Here is a 21,258-nt window from a genome sequence, read left to right on the forward strand (position 1 = left end):
CGTTCGTTGAGTTACCACGAAGACTTAAGTTACAAGATACACAAATAGTGCACGTGTTTCGAGCTCAAACAAACGCGCGACGCCATAAAATTTGCATTATTATACACAGCGAGTGGTCGGCAGTAAATATCTGGGAGCAAAGAAGTTGCTTGTCTGTCGGAAATGATTACGTAAAATTATGTAATTAACTGAGAAAAAAATGAAATAGATAATACTATTTTATTTTTTATTTACTGGAACTTTCAAAACGATATATTTTTCTCACTATTTAAATTATATATTTTAAAAATTATATATTATATATTATAGTAAATTAAATATTATATTGAAATATTATATTTAAATATTATATTTAAATATTATATTATATTATATTATATTATATTTATATATTATATTATATTTATATATTATATTATATTTATATATTATATTACATTTAAATATTATATTTAAATATTATTATAGTAAATATTATTATAGTAAATATTATAGTTTTAAATTAAAAAAATTTTTTAATTAAAAAAAATTATATTTTGTATATTATAGTAAATTAAAAAAATAAGGTTTAATATATTTTTATTCAACCTTTTTGCAAGAAAATATTATCTTTAAAAATCGAATACCGATGTCCGCGTCAGTAATTATTCTCATAATCAGATTAATTTGACCTTAAAGGAAATCTATCTAAATCGCCCGTCAAAAAATCTCTACTTAAAAAAATTTACAATAATAATAACAAAAAAAAAAGTAAGATAAAGTGTCGTTAAATACATATTGCCGGTATATATACCCGTTACAGAAAGGTACCCATTGTTTCTCAAGCGTTCTGTTCATTACCTGAGCAGATATCGCTGTCGATTGGTTTCGTCCGACTTTGGACGCGAAAACAAGGAAAATAAGCGGCACGGTTTGACCGGCTTAGCTACAGGTCTAGAGTCCAAGTGCGTCAACTACGCAGGCAAAGCTTCTATTCTTTTTCTGCTCTCTTGTCGTTTTCATCATTTCCTGACCGAGAGAATATAATGAATGGAGTTCCGGTCAGTGACAATTTTCTTCACTCTCGGATTTCGTCTCATGTCAGAGATATGCATCCGCCCGGAGACAAAAGCTCGTTGTTACAGAGACTTAAGAAAATCTCATTTGCAGTCCCTTATTAGATAAAGATGTCATGATTCATATTCGCTGGAATTGTTACAAATATTAGAGATATATATTTTCATATAAATATTTATTGATATATCATTCTTATACACATACACACACACACACACACACACACACACACATACACATTTAAATGTTATAAAAAATTATTCAAATAAGAAATTGATTTTAAAAAAGGTTTAATAATAAAATTATTTAGCTACAAACGATTCTAGCGTGAATTTTTTTTTTTTTTTGTATATTATATTAATCATTAGAGATATAATATTATGAGAGTTGGGAAAGTTACTTTATAAAAGTAACTCGTTACTCTTACCGTTCTTTTTAAAGTAAGAAGTAAATCATTATCATTACTCGTTATCAATTTTTTAAAAAGTAACTCGTTATCGTTACCGTTATTTTCAAGAAGTAATGAGTCGTTACAATATCCGTTACTTTTTTAATATACATTACAAACTTTAATTTTTTTTTAATACAAGATCAAATTAAACACTAAACACTAAAATTTTTTAAACGTTAAAGTAACAATAAACGATATAATTTTACTGATATCGTTATTGATTGACAATTTTATATGTGCTACTCGCTTTACAAAGAAAGAAACAACAAAAAGAACTTTCAATAGCTTTCATGTAATGCTGCATTTCAATACTTTTATGTTCCTTTGTATGAAAATTATACCGAGTAAATTCGAAAAAAAGCAACGACAAGAGCAACCATTAAATTCATTATCGAAAAATGTAACGAAATTACTTCTTTTTTAAAATTTATAACGCCATTACTGTCATAGTTACAGAAAAAAGTTATTGTAACGGCACAAATAAAGCTACTTTCCAACTCTGAATATTATATAAAGTAAATGTGCGTGCCTTTGTCATCGAGTCAATATTTTCAAACGCTCCATAGGAGGTACAGCGAGTGCAATAAAACCTAAAACTCTATGGAATACGACTGTGCTCGATAGTAGGCCACGATGCAATTCCAATCAAAGACCTTAACGACTTAACGATCCGAACTATTGTCGAGTCATTTATCGAGTCGGTATAACGTACGAATGTATTTTTTGCGTATACATGTATGTACTAGTTTGTATATGGGTGTGCACAATGCACACGCAACATATGTACGCGTGTTCTCCGTATGAGATAGTTAAAAGATGATCGGTTATGCGTTTATGCCATGCGCGGCTGCTAACGTGATGCACGCAAGACACATTATCCTACAATTGCAGTCAATCGCGCTAAAGTACCTTTACATACATATAAAAAGAACTATTTTTCGTTTGGCAGTGTTATAATATATCCGTGAATGCGCGCAATTACACGTGCAACGTACAAAAAAATTATATATATCTAGCTCCTTGTCATCTGCTTACTAAAGTTTGCATTATATATTAATTTATGCGAGATAGCCATTTTTAAATATCATTCTAATTTGTTCAATACTTGTGTAGCTACATATTAAGTTACCACTATATTGGCTTTCTGTCAATATCTCCGTGTGTGAATTCTGTGATTTATCAATCATGTATTACGTAGCTTGAGTTGCTGTCGAAAAAAAAAAAAATAAAAAAAATAATATCGATCATAAAAGGATTATGACTGATCTAACATTTTTTAGCTTTCGTATTGCGATGCCACTTACGAACGAGTATTTAACGGTCACTGTATATATTCACGTTTTCAATTTACGGGAATTCAATGGAGGGGTTAATATCATCCCATTTTTTCTTCAGCAATTCTTCCTCGACTTCTGGGGGCAAGATTTTGTAACGCGCATGACGTTTGTTCTCTAGATCCTCTGCCAATTTCTGAAGAAGCTCCTTGAAAACGTAATTGTCTAAATTTTTGGCGATGTAATAAAGGAATAGCCAGTCGCCGAAGTAATACTCGTGAGTGACCTTGAGTACGTTCCACGGATTGTATTTCCCAGGGCAGGCCATGGAAAATACGAATCTATTGAATGACGTGCTTCTGCAAAGAAAAAAAAAAATTAAGGATAAAAGTCACTCTGCGAAGTCGGTATTCATTCGTCATTCGTATAAAAAGCGCTTATCGCGGTATACTATTCGCATTAACTTCGTATTAATAATAATCTTCTTACATCCTTTCCTGTGTTATTTTTAGATATGTACAAATCTTAAATTTTGTTAACATAAAGATCCAAGGCTTCTCAAAGCTTCAACAAGCCATTATATTAAATATTATATAATAATATATTATAGCATTATTTATCGATCATTTTGTCTTATCTAATTCTTGGCTATTTATTATCAGAAAATAATAACCAGAGTATTCTGAGTTTTTGCTAGACGTAAACTAATTATCGTTTACTGATCCGTTTGGTTTAATTAGTTCCTAGCTATTTTTTCTATTAAAAAATACTCTTTTAACAGCACTTAAAAACTAAAATTATCTATATATTCTCTTAGTAGCTAGCTCCTATCTATAAATAGAACTTTATCCATATAGACTTTTTTTACTTGTACAGTAAATTCGAAATGACGAAAACTAAATACAGACTTTTCTGGGTAGTATTGTAATCAATTTTTTTCGGAGATCTTTCTCCTCTGATACTAAACCTGTCAATTGAGAATTTCCAGAGGCGAAATTAATGAACAAATACTTTGACATAAATTTATAAAGCCACGCTGAGGACGGAAAAATATGCAGGGACAAAGTTTAGTAACCTGGCGTGAAGGATCATGGTCAGCATTCTCCAAACCAATCCCAAACCGGTTATTACTGCCAGCGCGACGAACCAGAACCAAAGAAGCGTATAGATCTTCTCGTTAACGATGTTCAGTGCCATCACACACAGAGCGTCGTGCTTTTGTATGGAACCAGAGGGGCCGTATTTATGAAAAATACATTTGGTTACCTAAAAAAATATGATTATATATTCATGAATATGTTGCCAATGAAGTAGTTGAAAGGCATTGATATGAGCAAAGTCTATAATCATATAATGATTAAAGTTGATAAGATCTTGAATTAATAATATAATGAAAGATAAAAATTTTTTTTTATTTTATAACTACAGTTTCCAAGTTTTTTATAAAATTGCGTATTAAAATATTGATTAAACAGAGATTGTAATTTGAATATTTATTACTGTAGTATCGATTATTGCAAACACGACGACCATCAATATTCCAACAGCAATATAATTGATATCATATTAGATAATCGTTATAGTTTTGATTATTGTTATAATACGTGTAAAATATAAAAAGTGGTTTGATATAATAAATGAAATTGTACCTTCGGAAAAACTATATCGAGTGGATTCATTTTATCCTTAGATATTGGCTCAGAGATTGACTGGCCGAGGCCTAGGAAAGCTCCTCCGAGGAACCAGTCGGTCAAATAAATCTGCATGATTACGTTTGTAAAATTCATAATCTCGCAAAAAGTCAGTCCGTATGCCCACGGACGATTCAAGTGCAAGCGGTTTATGAAGCCGGTGCGAATCTGCTGTATTTTCTCGTCGCGCTCCTTTTTCGAAGGTACCTTGATATTGTCATTTATCTTAAGCTCCTCTTCGCTCAATAATAAAGATGCCAAGTGTAATCCCGAAACTAACATATTTAACCGATTACCTGAAATTCAGTCTATTGCAATTTTCGTGCAATTCTCAAAACAAAAGTATGACACGGTCTCAAGTCTTGTAATTCAAATTTCGATTATTATCGATTGATTAATATCGAGGTATTATCGATATGTGATACTAAAAAAAATGATTTTGTAAATAATATACAATGTAACGTTCTAAGTGTGATACTGTATGCAGGTGTTCAATGATTAGATTACGATGGCAAGGAAAGATTAATGATGATTAGCTCGCTGCTTGAGATAAACGCGGTTGTAAACGTCGTGCGATACGTCAACGTGTGTATGCATATTCGACCTTCCATTTTTCGCCATATATAATGCGGCATGTAGAAGAGAAGCGCTTGAAAGAACAGGACAAAAGGCACCCATTGATAATAAGCGTGATGTATGACGGGGTCGTCTTTAGCCACTGGTCCAACGCCAGGATGTGGTAATTCACCTTGCTGCACCGCGGTAGCATTCAAATGCTTCACCTGAACAGTGAATTGATTGATAACGAGCCACGTCTATGGCAGAGTAATGTTTATTCTTAAAGACGGCATTATTTCCCAATTATTTTTAAAACGATAACTTTGTTTGAGCTATCCATTAGTTTCCACAATACGTTGCGTAAAAATATATATAGATATATATATATGTATTAGACATTTCTTATATAAAAATAAATGCCTTTTAGTATCGTCCTTCAACTATACATTTATGATTCTAATATTTAAAAATATATATTATATTTATAAATATATATAATATTTAAAAAATATACATATTTGATATATAAATACAATTTTAAAAATTATCTAAATATCTTTATATTGTAATAATGTGACTGATAAAAAATTATTGTATTGAAAAAGAATATTATACATGATATTGTATTCATTTTTATGAAAATGTCAAAACTTTAAACTTACCACGGTGTATGTGGACATGAAAAAACAGAAGGTCTCGATAACATTGGATGGTACAGCAGTATCGGCGATACATCTTTTTGAAACAACAAAAATTTATTTCACGAACATTATATATATATATATTGATTCCGCGCACAAAAATATACCTTATATGTTCTCCGATGAATTGTCTGGAGGTGACTAGAATCGATGCAACGAGAAGCAACAAAAACGTAATCCTGTAGTGTAGTCTGAAAACTAATCAGACACAGGCATATCTTTTCATATCCTTTCGTATCCAAAATTCAATATGAGATGTATAATTTATACAAAATAGGCACAAGAGCAGATAAATCATGCAGATAAACGCGGCAATTAAATATCTCCAATTATGCATCAGTTATTATTTAATTAAACGCAACGAAAAAATCGGAAGCGAAGACTCTATTACCGAGATTGTCAATGGCTACCGCGTTCTGATTGACCTTGAATTTAACGTGGTCCTTAAGCACCGCGAAAGCAGCGAACACATTGGCCGCCATGCTGGCTGTGATTTTCCACGATTCTTCTATGGGACGTGAGATTAATGTTTTCTCGTTTGTGTCTCGAGTAACCCGAGGTTGCTCGCGCTTTAATTACGTCGCGCCGCTAATAAGGATCACTTTTGCATCTTGGCGAACACTTCGTGGCTGGCGGGAAATCCCGAATTCCTATCTCGATTAATTGACGCGATTAAGATACGCGAACGACGCTTTATATATTCCAGATAGAGTACCGATCAAGAACATACTGAAAACTCCAAAGCAGTAAAATCTCGCGGTCGTTATCAGGAAAGATGATTACGTAGCACCCTGGACGCTCCACAAAACTCGGTATTATCGAGAGCACGCGGTTATTATTGTCAAGACGTTTCATTCGTTCAGATAAGAGCAGATAGCAGAAATTAAATGGCGTAAAGGCATAATCACAAGTCGCAGCGGCGAGTCGGCAAAGAGAGAGAAAGAAAGAGAGAGAGAGAGAGAGAGAAAGAGAGAGAGAGAGAATAATGAGTCTATGTTATACTGATTCACAATTTAGTGATAATATTTTAGCAAAGAATGTGGATTGTTGCGAAACGACCTATGACCTATATGTTTCGTCGTTTTTCATGATAAGGAAGCTCTTCGCAGACACTCTTCTCCCTTTGCGGATAATGAAACAATAGATTTCAATAGGAGGAAAATATCAAGAAGCTTTCTCTCAAGAAGCATAGCATCTCTTCTTGTAAAATTAAAAATAAATGAAAACGATGTGAAGAAAATAATATAAATGGCAAAGATAAGCAAAAATCTCTAGTCAAATTATTTTATTAAATAATATTTTTATATTTAGTTTGAAAAAAATAATCTTTTCACGTCAACATCTTTATTGTAATCTTTTTTTGGAATCTTAATGATATGAGATTAAATTCTTAGATACTTCAAATGCATTTATATATACAAAATATATATATAGTTTTTTAGTCAAAAGTCATAAAGATTTTATTTATGTGTAAATATATTTTTGCACACACAGGCATTCTTTGCATATTTTATATGAATTATTAATATAGAGTATTCTCTTTTAAAAACTAAACTACATTTTCAAATTTCCAGGATGTTAAATGCTTACAAAGAGATAACAGATCGAGTCCAACTGTCATATATATCATAAATAAGTGGTGACAACAGAATTGCTGAGGAAATATTACAGCTTTTATCAGAAACTTGGCATTGTTTAGACATAGCTTAGCCATATCTTTCTTGATAAAATTATCTAGTCTACCTCATATAAAGTACATTAAAATGTATTTTTACTTTTATATGAAATTATTAATCAAAACAGGAAATTTTATATATAATAACAATAATTATATAAATCCAATTTGCGAATTTATACGATATAACATCATACGTTTATTTGCATTACGTTAGTGTCATGAAAAAGCATTCGCATACAGCATCAATAAATTAGAAAGCCATGTGATACAATAATGCGCTCGTTACACGCAGTGTGATTTCACGCATGCCATGCTGTATTTATCTCTAAGAAAATGTTGATCTATGACGAATCGTCGCGAACTAAGCATACATAAAACGCGAGCAGACAGTAATCCGACGTTAACGACTAGATCGGAATAATAAAACGTTGGAGCGGTCACGTTACATTGTGTAACATGACTGACAAGCAGCATTTTCAGAATTGGACGGGGAACGTGAGTTTGCTCATCTTTAGAAGGACGTGAATAAAATTCTCAGTGGAGAATTTAAAATTACAAGAGGTAACGAAAAGTGGCACAACATTTATGCTAGAAATAAAATATCTATCGTCAATCGTTTAGTGAACAAATGCATAGATTTTATTTATAACTTTAATTGTTATTGAATTTTAGAAAACAGATGGAGTTACAAATATGCGCAATACTTTTTTTTTTTTAACATCGTGGTATTTGAAACCTTAAGTAAATTTCTCATTGCGAAATGAATTAGCATATTTTATGGAACGTGATGAGAAGACGAAGAAAGACAGGAAAAAATTGTGGACAAGATAATGGAATAAATTAATCTGAAATAGTTTATATTTGCTCGATCAAATTAATGGCTATTTGACTTATTTGACGATTTAATGGCTACTTAAAATATTAATGAAAAGAGCAAATAAAAGGGGGGAGAGATATTACAATCTTATTTTATTTTGAATTTATAATCATACACGTATTACAGTGTGACGTATATAATGTGACGTAATGTTGGAGATGTGAATCATTTATCAATAAACAGATTCGTGCAAAACAGTTATTTGCTGAGAATATAATTGATTTTTCTGCACGAATAAAATATTATTTCTTTCGAGTCTTTATATCTTTACTAATGGATGGTCCGTATGTAATATTATATCCTATAACATGTCCATTAATTAAAACTGAAATTGCAAGATCTTCGGTTAATTCTTGGCGAATGTATCTAGTTTCCCGGCGCATAACGAGCTCTAATTACAAATCCAGCTATTAACGAACGAATCATAGGAACGATACCTACTCACGATACGATACACGAATACGATATACAAAAGCAACCTGAGCTCGTACGTGCTCGTTGCATGCATTACATATTCTTACGCTTATGCAAGGTGTCAGTTGCTAATCCGAGGCTCGCTCATAGCCGCTCTCGGAAGCCGGCTGGAATTTCTGTCGTGTTCTTTCCCAGATCCCCTCCTACAATGCCCGTTGTAAAGTAAATCTTGATTCATCGATCCATTCCGAGAATTAATATATCAAATATTGGCTTTGAAATATAGATATATGTACATCGTATAAGAGATTTAGAAATTAAGACATATCTCACCGAAATGTCGTTATCACTTCGAAAAAAAAAAAAAGAAAAAATATTGAACCATCGAATTTAATTTTAGATCTTGATAAAATGGTTGCGATTCATAGAGATGGATATAATCATCTCGTCTCTTCAACATTTATATATAAATTTTAATTCGATCAGGATTTATCTCCGAACCGTGAGATTCTCGAACGGATCTCGGGGTGCTCATCGTCACTGATTTGACGAGGCCCTTCCTTCTCCTTGATCAGGTCACCGTGCACAAGAAAGAAGTTCGGACCACGGCGAGTTATATGGAAGACGATGTTAAAAGGGTTGAGAGCTCTTCGCTCGCTATACCAGGCGAAGAGGTGCCCGAGGATGGACACGAGGGGAGGAAGGGGGAGGGCAAAAACTGGCAAACGTCGAAGGTGGGACTTTGACCGGCCATTGGCCCCGGCGAGTCGAGTCGAGCCGCCGGTCAGAGCGAACGAGTCCTCGAAAGAAAGGGTCTGTCCTCGCCCGTCCATGTTGAGCGTGTCTTACGTTGCGTACCGCATGTACGTACGCTCGACGAGCACCGGAGGCTACATTCTACCGGCTCGGCCGGTATTTCATCTAAATCGGCACGGCACCGATTCGAGATTCATCCAGGGACGGATTTATACGGAAATCCATAGAATTCAGGCCGCTCAGCGAATCGGTTGCATCAGTCTTTTTTATTTCTGTTTATTTTCTTATCATATTATTTTGTATACATGTATATACAGAGTGGGTCTAAACGTTTATAGGAAATACGTTCCATGTTTAGAGGAAACGTTTTGTTGGGAATTAAATTTCCCGTAAAATTCCAAAGTTTGGCCGGAACATTTTTTTTTTTTTTTTCCACGTATATATGTATTTTTTTTATATTCCAGATAATTTTTTACAGAAAAGCAGATGCGTTATTGCAAACATTATTGTAAATTAATAGAATATTTGTATCAATTATCGCCGAAAATAACTAAAAAATATTTAATAAATTTGTTTAGTAACTTAACACAAGAAGTCAGTGCAATGGCTCGTAGAAAAAGCTTTCACCGTGAATCATTATATTAATTCTTCATAGATAAATACATACGATAATAGAGATAGATAATTACGTTTTAAGAAAAGATGTTGCAAGAATTTTTTTTCTTTTTTCGCTCATTTACACGTCTAAAATTTATTTGTTTTTTCGAAGTCGCGAATGACTCAAAAAATCCGGATGCATAAATTCATCTGCGCTGAAATATTTATATCCATTTTTTTAAGTCGTATATTTTGTGTAGAAAAATAAATTGGACATATACGTTTGTTTCAGAAATCATCGGCTTCCCATTCTGGAATGTATAATTCCCGTTTCTGTCGGCACTTATCTGTAATTTGTGAGCGATTTGCTGTCGGGAATTCATTAGGTGAGGCCAAATGAATATTACTGGCGATGTATCTTGCATTCCACATATTTATGAAAGCTTTTAATAAAATAACTTTCACATAAGATGCGATTAGATAAAACAAAAATTATCTATGAAAAAAATCGTCTGTAATTTTAATTTATTTAACGGTATTTTCGTACAAATTTGATCGTAAAGTTTTTATTTAAGAAAAAAAAATATAAATTCTAAACTTAATTTTTTTTAAAAGGTAATTACAATGAAATTTCTATTAAAAGATACTAAATTCATTTTTTCTCTTAAAAAAAGTAATTATAATAATAATGCTCTTGCTTTGTTACATACAGAATGACGTATTGGATAAATTCAAGGGAAAAGTTCGAAATTAGTTTTAAGCAAACGCGAACCGTTAAGCAACAGTTTAACGAGTATCGCGTAAGTGGCAATTAGCGAGGGCTAATTAAATAAAATAAATAAAAAACCCAATACTGATAATAATCGCTAATACATATTGACGCTTCGATGTTGCACACCGAAATTGCTCGGCGGAATGTTTCAGGCTCACGATAATTTCCCCCCTTCGGATAATGACGGTCAATTTTGTACGCGAGGGGTGAGGGGGAGGAGAGAGAATTTGGTCCGCTAATGCGGTTCAAGTGCAATAACGCACCTGACGATAGGGCGGGAGGGCCATTTGTGTACAATTGCTTGGACCTCGAACGCGGGCGAGCGATGTGCACTGTCCGGTCCCCGGTTAGTTAATCGCCATCAGCACACGCACGTGCAAAAATCCTCCTCCTCTCGTCACGTGTCCTCGCATTTATGCGTTCGTGACGCGAAGCGTAATGAAATCGGGGCTGTGTAAGTAGGAATGAATCGGGACGCAGGGTCGCCGCAGTTTGCAGTTTACGAACTGATTTTATAGGTTCCGATTATGTCGTTTCTAATAATTAGAGAGAACGGGAGATATATCGGCAGATGTACGTAGCTTTAAGCCTCGATTACGATCTTTATGTCTGTCTTCGTTCGCATCTTAATTATTATTAATTGCCGTAATAATGCTCACGATTATTCGCGTTAACTGCTGGATCGTTTGCTCGGCATTCCATTAATATTGAATTTAAAAGGAAACGCCCGCACATTTGCATTATGCATTTCTTATGGTCTAAAGATGACTGGAATTAAAAGAACTTAAATTAAGAGATTATTTTATATTTTTTACAGTTCGATAACTGAAACATTTTTGTATACGTGTATTACATATAATTTTAAAAATATAATTCAAGTAAAAAATAAAAATGCAAATCATCAAATTTACTTGTGTGATTTAAATTGTTTAAGCTTAAACTTATTTCTATCTTAATTTTAAATGTTAAAAACTTATATTAAATAATGAGTTTTCTCAAATTAATAAATAATCTGTAAATTTCCGAAAAAATCAAAGTTTACAATCAAAGTTGAAAAAGTTTGGAAAATTATATCCTTATCATTAAAAGAACACATATTCTTAACGCATTCTCTATCCTAATAAAAACGAATAATGGATTCTACAAACAAGTTTTCCTCTTTTATACATCCACCCACGTCCTTACTTACCATTGACCTAGTAAATCCGCCCGTCTATTATCATTGCATGAACCATTAGAAGAGGGAAACGAGGTCACCAAGAGAGAAATGTCAAAACAAATGGCAACAAGATGATCATTGCTTATAATCGTTGATGTTTATTAGTTTAACTTCAAGAAAACATTTCGTATTAAAATATATATATATATATATATATATTTATGTATATATATAACATTCATTCCTTAGGAGGGCAGTGTGTTCTCTGGCCGCACATTATAAATATCACGCGTGGCTCGAAGTGCGAAGACGATATTATAATAAGTAAAAGATACACATATATAAGAATATATAATTTCCTATGCGACGGTTGCCCTTCGTCCTTCGAGTGTACGCCGCGATGTGCCCCTCGCTCCTTAATACGTTATTCTTAATCGCGGCGATTGGAGCCCCCGGGGAGGGGTAATAATTTCGAAATCAAATTCCGATGCCGCGCACACACGCACGAAAATGACGCACATACCGCATTTTCGCTGTACGATGGCGACTGGCGTGGAATACAATTTTTTTTTTCCTCGCGTCTGTAGCATCGAAAGTAGAGAATTGGCTTGAATTATACCCCTCGATCACGGACAAAAAACCCGTGACATGAACGTCGTTTAACGACGTGTACGGCTACCGGTTTCTTAAGCCCCATCATCATATCGCAGATAGTATAGGTATTGTCTCTCTTACTTTTAATTATTTTTGTAAATATTTAACGACAAATAAGAAAAAAAAAATTCTAAAGTATAAAGAAGGCAATGCATCAATCTCGCCTTTATCTATAGATTACTATGTGCTCTGCAAATCGATATATTTGAAGATATGTATATACTATACTATATTCATATATAATATATTTATATATATAATTCGTGTATCTCTTTCCGCAAAGAGATACTTTCCTTCTCTCTCTCTCTCTCTTTCCTCTATATATTTATATTATATAATATACTATATATATATTTATAATATATCTTTTTCTTTCTTTTTCAGATATAAATGGAAATTGGGCAGAGTAATGTATGTCATTAATACAGTATCGATGTGTCACATTGCATCTACCGCTGGAAGCGCCGTATCGTAAAATTGCGAGCGAAAGGAAGCGAGAGTTCTTATCTACGCTTGGCAGGATGCAGGCACTTTTGGTGATGAATTATACAATATGTAATTATCTAGTCGCGGGATAATTCATTCTTCTCGTTTAGAAAAGGAGGTATCCCTCTTTACTTGACTCTGTGCAACTGCAGTTTCACACACAAATTACCAAACATTGTTTATATCTATTTTAATTTCAATTTAATTTTCAATATCTTTCATCAAGCTTGATAACGGCGGAATGTTGGCACAGTTTCGCAAACTACACAACCTTTTATTATTATTATTATTTTTTTTAATTGAAAAATTCTATTAAACTGACAATATCAATTTCTGTAAATAAATTTCGCAGAGCAAAAATAAATGAGTACAGCAAAAAGTGCATCATTTCAGAAACAACAGATAGACTTTACTGGAATATTATATTTATTAATTATCGAAAGGAATGTACTTTATACCTAACGCTAACCAGGCACTTATTATTAGGCGTAACTCACATCACGTCTCATCATTTTTCTAGGAAATAAATTGAAGGAATGAAAAGCATATATTGATCAAGACAATTATTATTGCCGCAAAAAATATAAAGCGAGACGAAAAAGGAAACGCTCATTCCGACAAAGGAGAGAAATATATATTAATATTATGCAAAAGATTCTAGCGTTTTTCAATCAAAAAATTAACAAATCGAGCAAAGCAACGCAATATATAATAGCGGATAACGGCGTTGTGTACTGTAATAATAAATCTACATCTCGCGTATACATCTAAAAGTGATATAAAATCATCGGCGACGAGCAAAAAAATGTTTCGTTTACCTGGCAGTCTTACTTTGAGCAGAGATATCTCTCAAAGAGGGAATGTTCTAGATGGCGGAGAAGCGAATAATGTATCTATAAATCGCGTGTGTCACGAGTGTTTTTTTTTTTTCTCTCCCTTCCTCTCTTTAATAAAATTCCGTAGCGCTACAACTATCCATTCGTATGCTTCACACATATTTACCGCGAAAGGCAGGCGTTTACCGCGTTCGAACCAGGACTGAGGCCGTTATAATGCCATGAGATATATCGGAATATCTATATTACGTACCGTAAAAATTTATTCTGACACGCTAATATCAGATTGACGGTTCCTAAAAAACGGAAAATTTTCGGAATTCTTTGTTTTCAAATTGCACATTTGTAAATTTATTGTCTTTTTTTTTTTTATAAAGAAATCTTTATTAAACTTTTATTATACTCTCTGATAAAAAGATATGAGAAATTGTGATGTCATTTTTCATTTACAATTGTGTCTATACAAGATTAAGATAAGAAGACACGAATTGTATTAGGCCGATCGTATCGGTTTTCTACAGTAAATATATCACGAGCTTTTAGTATCGCACATTTTGAACACTAGTACCATATCGTAAACGTTATAAGCCCTTTATAATCATGTTATCTCGATATTGCTATCTTGATATAACTTTGATGATCGTCTTTAGTGCGTTGTCAATGGGCTATCAACATCTTCCACATGCGGTTCCTTACGAAAAGAATCGTCGGCAACGGTACCATAAAAGCTGTTTCGGCTTCTATCTTCGAATAATACAAGCAAGTCAACGTACTCGGATCGGAATACGATATTAGGTATTCCATGCGACACACACGCATACGCATACATGTCAACGGGATATTAAAACGAATACATTGCGCCTAAAAGCTATGTATAAAATATGCGAACAGTAAAAAATAGCGCTTCTCATTATTTATATCTGTACGAAGTATCAAAACTATCGCCTCAAACTTTATGTCGATGGACAAACGACAATTGAATCTTATCATTTATGAAATTACATCTGTAAATTGTTTAGATATAATAATTTGAATATTTCTTTTTACGCCTAAAGATATCTGCGTGACAGCATTGTATTGGAGCGTCGTTACAGTATTACAATAGTACTATAATCGCCGATTCTCACGTGATATCCCAGTCTTATAAGGCGAAAAATGATAGATTTAAGGAACGCTTGTATAAAGCTTGTTCCAGCTTGGTCCCTCCATACGTATCACTTTTACATCATAAATTTGTATCATAAAAGAGAATTAACGAAGAATATCAAACATCTCTTATGTACGTTACAACACGTGGCCCCTCGGTATACATTAATTTTATATTATAAAAAATAGATAGAAAGAATACGGAGACGCAAGAGACAGTGTAACAATTGTAATCTAGTTACGACATAGTTTAATAAAATTGTGCGTATGTCTTTCAGGGCGTGGAATGATGAAATACGAGGAAGACGGACGCGCGTTAATATCTACACTTACACACACACACACACACACACACACACACACACACACACACACATACGCTTGATTCTCCCTCCTCCCTTCTCTTTCTCATTCTCATGTTCTCTCTATGCTCATATACATGTACAAAAGAATTTTTTTTTCTCTCTATTATAGCTATAATATACATATGTTTTCTTACACTTTTAAAATATAAGAAAGATCAAAGTAATCAATAATAGCGTAAAGAAACCACAAGTTAGGGTTTGCGAGGGGCGGCGCATGAGATTCTCTTACATGAAAGAGCGATCGAAAACATGTATAATTATAAATTGTGACAGAGATATAAATGAGAGTTCGTGTAAAGGATGCTGAATCTTTTACGATAAATACGCGAACTCTTCGCAGACACGAATAAGAATCTCTCTGTCTCAGATACATCCTATCCCGTATTCAAGTATTAGATATTTATCGTTGGACAATCTTATCTCTCTCTGTCGAGCTCGAGATGTACATTCAGCTTTCGACAGGAAACCAAAAAAAAAGAGTAGCAAGGAAAATGAAGCGAGAGAATTGATAACGCTAATAAGAGATAACGCGCCGTCCCCCGGTTTATCACACGATCCAAGTCTAACGAACGAAGGTTTCCGAGAGTGCCGGGAGGACCTCGCGCTCTTTTAAGCTCTTTCACAGGTGCTTCTTCTCTCTCTCTCTCTCTCTCACTCTCTCTCTTCTCGTTTTTGTCAAAAGGCAGCTTTTGTCTAGATTTGACGCGGTATAAAGCCGAAAAATGTTCCGAGAAAAGGGACAATGAAACTCCTCTGTCTCTTAGATTTTCTCGTTCGGCACGTATTATTCTTACAAGGCAGGTCGTTCCATCACGAACAAGACGTTCGCTTCGAGACTCGTAGGAATGCAAGCAAGGAACGAATGAACACGCTTACAAGGCGGTGAAGCGCTTCGCGGAAGACCGGGATTTTTATTCTCTGCGTGCATACATATGACCATAGGACGTTCGTGTTACGAGGGGCCTTATCCGCAAACTTTATTGCAACATTATGTACACTTTGCCGCAAAATACACGTGTGAATAAAAACTCGCGCAGAGCAATAAATTGGCTTTTTTAATTTTTTTTTTTTTACTTGGCTATTAATTAGACCAAGAATGAACGAATAATGGAATAATTTTTTAAACTCTCAATTAATTTCAATTACTTATTATAATTGGGTTATATAAAAATATAAATTAAATCGCTGAAAAAATTAGTCGAATCGCACGATTATTTAAATAATGAGTCATTGACAAATGAGTCAAATGATCATTCAACTTGCCTCGTAAGTATATACGCAAAAAAAACCGCGTGTTTTCTGCAAGTGCATTGATCGGAAGTTTGAAATTTATAAAAATAAAGAAGAATAATTTCTATTTTTTGCAATCTATTTATATTTTCTCGTGAAAAAGAAAAAGCTTCGATTAAAAAAAGAAAAAAAAATGAATATTTATTATAAGAATTCAAAATCTCCTCGTCATTACTACGCATATTGCAAAAAACACACGATATATGAAAATTAAATTAATAAGCATTAAACGATAAAAGCTCGATATTAGAGTCGAAACCTTGCTCGAGAAAATCTAAGAGTGAAATAAAATAAAGAAAAAATGCATAGAAACGCATAGAATGGAATAGGCGGATGTAAAATCGATGGGAAACTCTCCGAACGATTGTGAAAGGATCCAAAGACGAGGAGAGTTCGACGCGAAGGCGAAGAGGAGAGGCGAGGAGGACGGGCGGCGAACAGCAACGCTTTGTCTCGACTGTAAACCTACCTGGAATGGAAGCGTGTACTCTCGCGCAAAAGAGAGGAACGGCGAGATATAAAAAAAATCTTGGTCTAAGAGAAAAAAAGAAAAAAAAAAAAAAAACAACTAACTACCGAGACCGAATTGCACTGACGTAAAATGTTTCCTCTTTGTCTCTCATTTCGGAATAAGAATTGTAAGCTCGGGTAAAAAAAGAAAAGAAAGAAAGCGACTTAAACTCTATGTTAATAATAAAATTATTAATTATCTACGTACGATATTGAGAAAGTAATAATTCTTTTTTTTTTTTATCAATCCCAATTTTTGTTAAGCGATTAATCTCAATTGACTAAATCTCACTTCTTTACCGACATATGAATCCTAAAACGCGAAGCCTACATAAATTATTAATCCGATAATGAAGGTCGATCGAACTGATTCAGAATATCCTGGATGATCTTTGTTAATTCGAAAATCTAAAAATCACTGAAAGTAAAACTAAAGTCCGAAATTATCTCGAGATCTTCCCCCTCCCTCTCTCTTTTCTTTATCTATATTATATGTAAAAAATACTACTACAGAAAGAAATAGAAAATAATCAATCTGCCAAGTACGTTGGAGGAAATCCCGCCGGTGCAATTCGGCCTAAGACGCTAATTCCTCCAATCCTCGTCTTCTCAGTACTTGTATCCGCGATAATCGATATGGCTCTCTTTCTCTCTTTCTAGTCTCTAATCTGGAGACGGTCCTACCGTTCGCTTCCTCTCGCTATCGAGCAAGAGGCATTGCTCTAGGAGAAGAGACGAGAAATCCTCCTGCGGAGGACTTCTCCGGACCTCGAAGAGGCCCTTTCCGGATCGAATGGTTGGGCGAGTTACACGTTCTCCTTCCCCTGGAGCTTGGTCGCGAGGTCAGCGATGAGCTGCTTGTAGATCAAGGGATCGATGTTCTTGCCGAGCTGATAGAGAACGAACCAGTCGCCAATCTGGCACTTGTCGCTGATGGTTTTGATCTGGTCCTGCGGCGAAAGACGCGAGCGAGCTCGCAACAGCACCATGCGGAGCTTCGGGCCGAGTACAACCGCCGCGCGATAGAGAAGACTGAGGCCGCTCAGGATCGATAGGATGATGAACCAGAACCAGAGGAATACGTAGATCTTCTCGTTGACGATGTTGAGCGGCAGCACGCAAAGACCGTCGAACTTCTGCACCGTGCCGGACGCACCATATTTGTGGAATGTGCATTTCGTTACCTTGGGGAAGACCCGTGACATGGGATCCATACGCTCCTCGGGTTCCATCTCCGTGAATCTGAGGACCTCGGAGCCGTAAGTGGTGAACTCACCGTCCAGGAAGAAGTCTATGAAGAATATCTGGCCGACGACGTTGACGAAATTCAGCAGCTCGCAGAGAAAGAAGCGATAGGCGTAGAAATTCTGCGAGTGCAGGTTCGAGGTAAAGTAATCGACCAGCAGTTTACGCCGATCGCTTTTACAGTCCTCGCTCACCACCGGGCAATTGAGATCCAGCACCAGCATCTTGATCCTACCGCCTTCCCATGTCTTCCATAGGTAACGCGGTATGTAGAAGAGGATCGCTTGGAAGAAGAGGGTGAAGCAGACCCACTGATAGTACTTGTGATATTTTACCTCATCCTCGCCCTCGACGTGCGCGGCGACCCCCGGCTGCACTAGGTCCTTGCCGACGATGCCGGTTCGATCCGGGATCGTGAAGGTCGAGTAGATCCAGCAGTAGGTGTCCATCACGTGGAGCGGTATCTCGTCTACGATACAGTCGATCGGGTCACCGATGTATTGCCGGGAGGTCACCAGCAGGGAGAAGATGATGAGTCCGATCACGGTGGCCTTGTAATGCAATCGGAACACATTGTTATCAATGCACACCGAGTCGAGCTTCAGCAGCCCCTTCACGGAACCGAACACGTCAAACATGGTGGCGGCTGTTGTTACTCTCCTTCTTCCTTATCTCAATTCCTTGGATTTTTCCTTAACCACCCGTACGTACACACACACAGAGACGCGCGCGCGCACGTAATCGTCCTCGTCCGAGCCACTCAGCGGTCCGGTCACAAACCGAATTCGTTTTGTACGGTCCTTCGTGAAGCTTCCACACGACGCGACGAGCCTCGTGCGCGCTCGGCAGCTTCCGCGCTTCCTCGTTTCACACTCGCCAACCCCTTCGGTAGCGGCAGCGGCGGCGGCGGCGTTAATTCGCTCGGACTCTGGCACACGTGCGCCTCTGATACAAACTCGTATACTACGTAACGGCGGCGACGTTCACGCGCGCAACACAACGGACCACGCTATTGTCGCGTCTACTACACACCACGTTAGTTACAAGCGTCACCGAGCGGTTCTGCCGTAATGGCTGCGCTCGAGACGCGACACAAGGCACGCGAGGACACGGCGTTCCACGAGCTGCTACTCCCTTTTCCCTGCTCTCTCTCTCTCTCTCTCTCATACACACACACACTCTCTCTCTTTCTATTTCACCCTCTCTAGCTCTCCCCCGCTGACTCTTATCCCGTCTCGCTCGCACGCTACGCGATTCTCTCTCTCTCCCGTCTTCTGGCTTACAGGCCGGTCGGGGACCAAGAACTGTCCCGTCCGCGTTGCTTCTGCGGCGCGGCAGGGAGACTCTGTCCCCACCTACACAATACCGACTACTCTCCTGTTCACCCTCCTAACGCTATAGGTCCGTCCTTGTCTCTCCTTTCACGTCGAGGTAATCCCGTCGACGCGCTCCCGCTCTATCCTGTCGACGCTCGCCGCTCGGCTGGCTCGCTCGGTGGCTCTCGGATCGCGTTCGGCAGACTTCGGCGGATCTCGGGCACTGTCGTTCGCTTCAGCGCGACGGCGGCATGACTCTTGGCATGGTTGTTACCATGGCGACTGACTACTGAGGCTGCGGGAGCGTGGGATTCTCGAAGCACTTTATTCCGTTTGCGTCTAATCGATTAGCGCCAATTATGATTGAAATGTTTTGTCAGAGTTCTCTGTGTCTTTATTCTGGATAGATAAATATAATTTTTATGAAATATTATTTTTCCTAATCCCGAATTGATTTATTTTAGATAGAACGGGGAGAAAGAGAGAGAGAGAGAGAGAGAGAGAGAAAGGATTGCATCAATATCGATGAATATTAATTATGAATAACTGGATTTTTTTTATTCATGTTATATAAAGAGAGAAAGAGGCACGATATATTAATCAATATATTAATAATAAATGATCATCAAAACTTGTTTCTTAAACAAGTTTTTTAGTATCTTTTTCTTACTCTTATTTATATTTTACATATTTTAAACTTTTTATCACATAAAATTATAAAAACCACATGTTTTATTAAAGTATGTATAAAATTTAATTAAAATATAATCAAGAGGAAATTTAGATCTTTAAATTTTAAATTTAGATCTTCAAATTTTAAATCAATGTATTCTGAATGAATCAATAGAAAAGGATAAGAAAAATAAACAGAGATATGTTAGCAAGTGTGTCGTATGATATCCTGTTATGCGATAAGGCATAACAAGTTGTTTTAAATTTCCTTCTGTCGGTCAGCGATTGTTACGCCTTAAAATCTGACATAATCCACTTAATGAAAATGGACGAAAAATTGTGCTGCTACATTTTGTTTGTAACACACGCACGTTGCATGACAAAACATGACTCAATAATAATATCTTTCTTATCCAAACGTAGTTTGCCGCAAAACTCTCTCACGCCGTCGTTTGACGTTTATCCCGAAAGATACACGCGGGTCTTACGAAGTGACATAAAAAAGTTATTGCTATTCGTGCGTGATAATAATAATAACGGTGCGCAGCTGCATACTAGATGATAATAAACGATGGCATCTAATAATAATTCTCCGAGGAATTCGGAGAACCCACCAATCCTACTTTCCTTTTCTCTTTTTCCTTTTCTATTTTTTCCCGATACGAAGAGCTTTCTAAAAAAAACCTTTTTTTTTTGTCAAAAAGAATACGAGAAAACCAGTAACCGAATATACGTATAGAGATAACAACTTATA

General features: G+C 35.8%; 2 protein-coding genes and 1 long non-coding RNA gene across 4 annotated transcripts in view; 1 reads left to right on the plus strand and 2 right to left on the minus strand.

The window, feature by feature from the left end:
- The window catches only part of LOC126855923 (uncharacterized), a 126,977-nt gene extending 109,648 nt beyond the window's left edge, over positions 1-17,329 (plus strand). For both annotated transcript variants that reach the window (XR_007688300.1, XR_007688298.1), the window contains exons 3-4: positions 10,346-10,439; positions 13,023-17,329. This is a non-coding gene — a long non-coding RNA (uncharacterized LOC126855923). The remainder of the gene's footprint in view (positions 1-10,345; positions 10,440-13,022) is intronic.
- LOC126855826 (innexin inx7) lies at positions 1,215-6,452 on the minus strand. Its single transcript, XM_050603808.1, has 7 exons — positions 6,123-6,452; positions 5,839-5,929; positions 5,693-5,765; positions 5,077-5,254; positions 4,431-4,768; positions 3,857-4,047; positions 1,215-3,140 (listed from the first exon to the last, which is right to left on the minus strand). Exons 1-7 carry the CDS (start codon positions 6,211-6,213, stop codon positions 2,855-2,857), a joined length of 1,248 nt encoding a protein of 415 aa, XP_050459765.1. The 5' UTR covers positions 6,214-6,452; the 3' UTR covers positions 1,215-2,854.
- A 169-nt stretch (positions 17,330-17,498) lies between the features above and the next one.
- Positions 17,499-19,961, minus strand: LOC126855840 (innexin inx2). Its single transcript, XM_050603850.1, has one exon. The coding sequence runs from the start codon at positions 19,152-19,154 to the stop codon at positions 18,078-18,080; it is 1,077 nt and encodes a 358-aa protein (XP_050459807.1). The 5' UTR covers positions 19,155-19,961; the 3' UTR covers positions 17,499-18,077.
- Positions 19,962-21,258: the final 1,297 nt, after the last annotated feature.

This window comes from Cataglyphis hispanica, chromosome 2, assembly GCF_021464435.1.
Source record: "Cataglyphis hispanica isolate Lineage 1 chromosome 2, ULB_Chis1_1.0, whole genome shotgun sequence".
Taxonomy (NCBI): Eukaryota; Metazoa; Arthropoda; class Insecta; order Hymenoptera; family Formicidae; genus Cataglyphis; species Cataglyphis hispanica.